We start from the raw sequence: 5,609 nt of genomic DNA on the forward strand, positions 1-5,609 counted from the left end.
GTCCGGAGTATTACGACGAGACAGAGGGAATTTTCCTGATATTTTAGCAATTTTTCCGGGACTGATAGGACCACTTACTGCAGAGTTATGACTTTAGTTATATCGCCAGCCAGCGGGCCGCAGAGGGCCGGATTCCGCGCCTCGGTTCCGCGCCTCTGCGTCCCGTTTAGGCAGGTAGTTTTCCAACTGTATAGTAGACCGGTAAGCGCCGGAGCGCGTCCTTTTAACTTGTGGGAAGCGTCCTTGTCTCTTTATCATTGACAGTGACGCTTCTCACAGGTGAGTCTTACTATAGATTTCGTCTCTTTCTTTTTCTATTACTTTGTGAGGGCAATATCATTGACAGTGACGCTTCTCACAGTCGTTCTTCGAGTGCTCGATTATCTGCGCCTCACAGGTTATGGGCCCTGCGCTTTAAATCGCCTCAGAACGTTCTGCTTAGCTCCTAATTGATCTCTGAGACTCAGATCTCTCTCTACTCGCCTCAGAACGAGTTCTCTGCTTCTCTCTCTTTGCGCTAGACTCGTCGTCATCGATATCTACTCGCTGCATTCGCCCTCTTCTCGATCGGACTCAATTTGCGCCTCTTATCGACGTCTCCATCTCTTCCCTTGGCCGCAAATCGCCTCTTCATCGATTAGCTTCGTTTCGCCTCCCCTTCATCGCTATCCCCTCCGTTCCTTCACTATCCTATCCGCCATCATGTCCGACGACAAACGCGCCGTTGACAAGCTCAATCGCCACAACTACAGCTCCTGGGTCGACAATGCTGAAGCCGTCCTCGGCTCTAAGGGTGTTTGGGGCCAAGTCGATGGCACTGACATCGCTCCTACCCCTCCTAACGCCTCGGCCATGACCGCATCCGAAGCGAAGGAGATGAGGGAGTGGAATCAGAGGAAGGCGAAGGCTAGTGGGGAGATTTGGTTGTTGGTTGAGGAGAACCAGAAGGCGCATATCAGGAAGGAGAAGGGAGATCCGAAGGCGATGTGGGAGAAGTTAGAGAGTGTCTTTGTGCAGAAGAAGACTGGTACGCGATTCGACGCTTATTCCGAACTCTTCTCCACTCGTCTCCAAGAGGGAGAGTCCCTCTCCGACCTCGTTGCTCGCGTCGACCTCTACATCTCCCATATCAAAGAGCGCCGCCCCGCCAAGTTCTCCCTTGACGACCTCGACTCCGAATTATCGTCCATGACGCTCATCAAGGCCCTCCCTTCCGACTACAACAACTTCGTCACCTTCCTTACCCTCTCCGACGACCTCTCCCTCGACAACGTCACCCAAGCCTTCTCTAATGAGGAGCAATCCCGCAAACGTCGTGCCCTGCAGAATGAAGACACTCCTGAGCTCGCTATGGCCGCCGCTCTCAAGCCCCTTTGCTACTTCTGCGACTCCCCCTCCCACATCGTTCGTGATTGTCCTGAGATGAAGTCTGCGTCGTCATTGGCCAAGCAGAAGTCGTCTGGATCGTCGTCATCGCATGCTGGAGGCCAAGGGAAGCGTGGGGGTCGGGGTAGAGGTAGAGGGAAGGGAGCGAACGCGAATGAAGCCCAAGGAGGGGCTTCTACGCCGTCGGCTGGCTCGGGAGAGACTCCTAAGGAGGAGAAAGCCGGTCATGCAAGTGCTCTTTCATCATCAGCTCGCCCCGCGTGGCTCCGTTCTCGTGCAGCCACTGACTGGAACACAGACACAGGCGCCTCTTCACACATGACCCCTCATCGTCATTGGTTCTGCTCGTACTCTCCCCACGTCGTGCCCGTTCGTTTGGCCGACGATTCCGTCATCTATTCTCAGGGGATGGGGTCTATTGAGTTCGTTCCTATTGTCAGTGGTAGAGAGTTGCGTCCTGTAGTGTTCCATGACGTCCTGCACGTTCCCAAGCTCGCCTCGAATCTATTATCGTTGTTCCATCTCTCTGTGAGCAAGGGCTATGAGCTTCATATCGTCGGGCGTGACGTCGCTTTCAAGCGAGCTGGAGAGCTGCTTTTTACCGCCTCCATCGTCGACGGCAACATCGGCTATCTCAATGGGCGTACTTCCTCCTTTGGAGTTCATCATGCTCGTTTATCTTCTACTTTGCCACTCGATCTCTCTCTCTGGCACCGCCGTTTCTCTCATACCAACTACGACGCCGTTAAACGCATGCATACCCTCAAGCTCGTTGACGGTCTTACCATTTCTTCCTCCTCTACGCCCGATCCTATCTGCGAGCCTTGGTCTCTCTGGGAAGCAACGTCGTCATAACGTTCCCAAGACCGCTACTCGTCGCTCTCACCCACTCGATCTCATCCATAGTGATCTCAAGGGTCCCCTCCCTCCCACCCGCAACGGGTATCGCTACTGGGTCACGTTTATCGACGATGCTGGACGTTTCAAGGCAGTTCAGTTCTTGAGGAAGAAGAGTGAGGCTTTTGGGGCTTTCAGAGTGTTCAAGGCGTATGCAGAGAAGGCGCTAGGGAGGAAGATTAAGATGTTGAGGGACGATAAGGGAGGAGAGTATATTGGGAAGGATTGGGATGCGTATTGTGCAGAGGAAGGGATTCTTCGCCAGCATACCGAGCCGAATGAACCTCATCAAAACGGCGTAGCGGAGAAGGCGAATCTCGACATGGCCCTGGCTACTACAGCGATGCTTATCGAAGCTAAGCTCCCTCCTTCGTTCTGGGATCTCGCTGTCTCCGCCTATATCCACGTCTCCAATCGCACGCCTACCTCTGCTCTCAATGGCGGCATTCCCTACGTTGCTTGGAAGAAGAAGAAGCCCGATGTTTCCTACTTCCGCGTCTTCGGTTGCCTTGCCTATGTGCTCGTTAGGAAGGAGAAGCGGAAGCCGTTCACTTCGCATACTCGCAAGTGTATCTTCGTTGGATATGGGAATGGGGTGAAGGCGTGGCAGTTTTGGGACCCGGTTGAGCGTAGGATCGTCATTAGCTCTCATGCTGTGTTCGATGAACGCTTCTTCCCTGGTAACTCCACTCTGGCTATTAATCTGGTCGACGATTTATCTCCCAGTGATACTCCTGGTCCATCTTGGGTAGAGGTGACGGATCAGGAGGGAGAATTGGACGCCTCTGGCGAGTTTATTAATCCGCCACCTCCCCTAGCTCCGCAGCACGTCGACTTAGCCCCTCCTCAGCGCCCTCATCACGTGCCACCGCCACATCCTCGTACCCCTTCGCCCCATTCATCTCCCTCTCCCTCTCCCTCTCCAGAACGATCACCATCTCCTCCTCCTAGACGCAATCCAGGCCGTTCTACTCGTCCAGAGAAGTCTCTCAATGAGAACGCCATTCAGCAACGCAACGATCGTCCTCCTCATCGCACTCCTTCTGTCCCACCTCGCTCAGTATCTCCGGATCCTCTTCGTCTTCCTACTCCTCGATTCCAGACGCCTCCTCGCGTGGATAGGCCACTTACAGGCGACGATAGTCCTGATCCTTTGGCAGCGACTCCGGATACTCCCACTTGGAGAGAAACTCGGATTCCGGATCCTATCTTGGAGTCGGAGGATGAAGACAGCGATGCCTACGACTCTGCTGCCCTGGTTTCAACCGGATTGGACTTCATGGGGACGGAGTATCTCACCCTCGATCAGGCCTGCGAGTTTGCCCATGCGCTGAAGACGACGTCACACGATGGAGAGCCTAGATCGTTTAAGGAGGCGATGAAACAGGAGCCGAAGGAGAGGCAGAAGTGGTGGGAAGCGGCTTTGAGCGAGATTCAGTCTCTGGTAGAGAATGGGACATTTGAGCTGGTCGAGTTACCAAGGGGAGCGAAAGCGATAGGTAGTAGATGGGTTTTCAAGGTGAAGCGGAACGCGGACGGTTCGATTGAGCGGTATAAGGCGCGTTTGGTGGCCCAAGGCTTCTCTCAGCGTCCTGGATCCGACTACCACGAAACCTTCGCTCCTACGCCACGCTGGGCAGCTCTACGCGCCGTTCTCGTCTTAGCCGCCTTCGAGGATCTCTATCTAGAGAGTGTTGACATCTCATCCGCTTTCCTCAACGGCACGCTCAAGGAGACCGTGTTTATGCGCCAACCCGAGGGATTTGAGGAGAAGGGAGCTGGTTGGGTGTGGAGGTTGAAGAGGTCGTTGTACGGGTTGAAGCAGGCTGGAAGGGTTTGGCATGAGACGTTGAACGAGAGCTTAGAGGAGATGGGATTCAAGCGGATTCTCTGTGAGCACAGTATCTGGGTCTTTGGTCGAGGGGATTCGCGCATTATCATACCCGTCTTCATTGACGATATGACGATTGCTGCAAAATCCAAGGCTGAAGTCGACCGGGTCAAGTTGGAGCTCAAATCTCACTTCAAACTTCGCGATCTTGGTCCTACCTCCTTTCTTCTAGGCGTTTCTATCGAACGGGATCGTCCCAATCGTACCATTCGACTCTCCCAACGCCAGTACGTCTTAGACCTCCTTGATCGCTTCAATTTTTCCGATTGCAGTCCGGTTTCCACTCCCCTTGATCCTTCCATTCGCCTTTCCACCTCCATGGCGCCCCAGTCGTACGAAGAAGAGTTGCAGATGCGCTCTATTCCTTATATCAATGCCGTCGGAGCCTTGGCCTACCTTGCGATCGCCACTCGTCCAGACATAGCTCACAGCGTCGGAGTTCTTGCTCGCTTCAGCCAGAATCCAGGCCTTCAGCATTGGAAAGCGATCAAGCACCTCTTTCGGTATCTCAAGGGCTCTCTCGACTATAAACTCACTTATTCTCCCACTTCCTCTTCCTCCACTGAGCTCTTCCACACCTACACCGACGCCGATCATGCAGGGAATCCGGATTCTGGACGTTCCACCTCTGGTTATCTCGTCAAGATGGGCACTGGCGCTATTTCCTGGCAATCTCGCCTTCAATCCATCGTCGCCCTCTCCACCACAGAAGCCGAATACGTCGCTGCTACCACTGCTGGCCAAGAGATCCTCTTCCTTCGCAACTTGCTCACTTCCTTTGGTTATTCACTCGACTCTCCCTCTACCCTCTACATCGACAATCAGTCTGCGCTTCAAGTGGCGAAGAATCCGGAGCACCATGGGCGTATGAAGCATCTGGACTTGCGGTTCTATTGGTTGAGGGATGAGGTGGAGAAGGGGACAATCCGGATGGAGCATATAGGGACGGATGAGATGCCTGCAGACCTTCTGACTAAACCCTTGGCTAGGGTTAAAGTGCAGAAGTTTGCGGAGATGATGGGGCTTAGGGCTTGAGGTCTGCCTCGTCGGGAGGGAGTGTCCGGAGTATTACGACGAGACAGAGGGAATTTTCCTGATATTTTAGCAATTTTTCCGGGACTGATAGGACCACTTACTGCAGAGTTATGACTTTAGTTATATCGCCAGCCAGCGGGCCGCAGAGGGCCGGATTCCGCGCCTCGGTTCCGCGCCTCTGCGTCCCGTTTAGGCAGGTAGTTTTCCAACTGTATAGTAGACCGGTAAGCGCCGGAGCGCGTCCTTTTAACTTGTGGGAAGCGTCCTTGTCTCTTTATCATTGACAGTGACGCTTCTCACAGGTGAGTCTTACTATAGATTTCGTCTCTTTCTTTTTCTATTACTTTTGTGTAGGGCAATATCATTGACAGTGACGCTTCTCACAGTCGTTCTTCGAGTG

General features: G+C 53.6%; 1 protein-coding gene across 1 annotated transcript; it reads left to right on the forward strand.

Annotated features, from left to right (window-relative positions):
• Window positions 1–702: 702 nt before the first annotated feature.
• Window positions 703–1,326, forward strand: STEHIDRAFT_59118 (uncharacterized protein; the record flags this gene model as incomplete). Its single annotated transcript, XM_007304593.1, has 1 exon — window positions 703–1,326. A coding segment is annotated over one exon (624 nt), but the record flags the coding sequence as incomplete, so codon positions are not given.
• Window positions 1,327–5,609: the final 4,283 nt, after the last annotated feature.

This window comes from Stereum hirsutum (genome assembly GCF_000264905.1).
Source record: "Stereum hirsutum FP-91666 SS1 unplaced genomic scaffold STEHIscaffold_8, whole genome shotgun sequence".
NCBI lineage: Eukaryota > Fungi > Basidiomycota > Agaricomycetes > Russulales > Stereaceae > Stereum > Stereum hirsutum.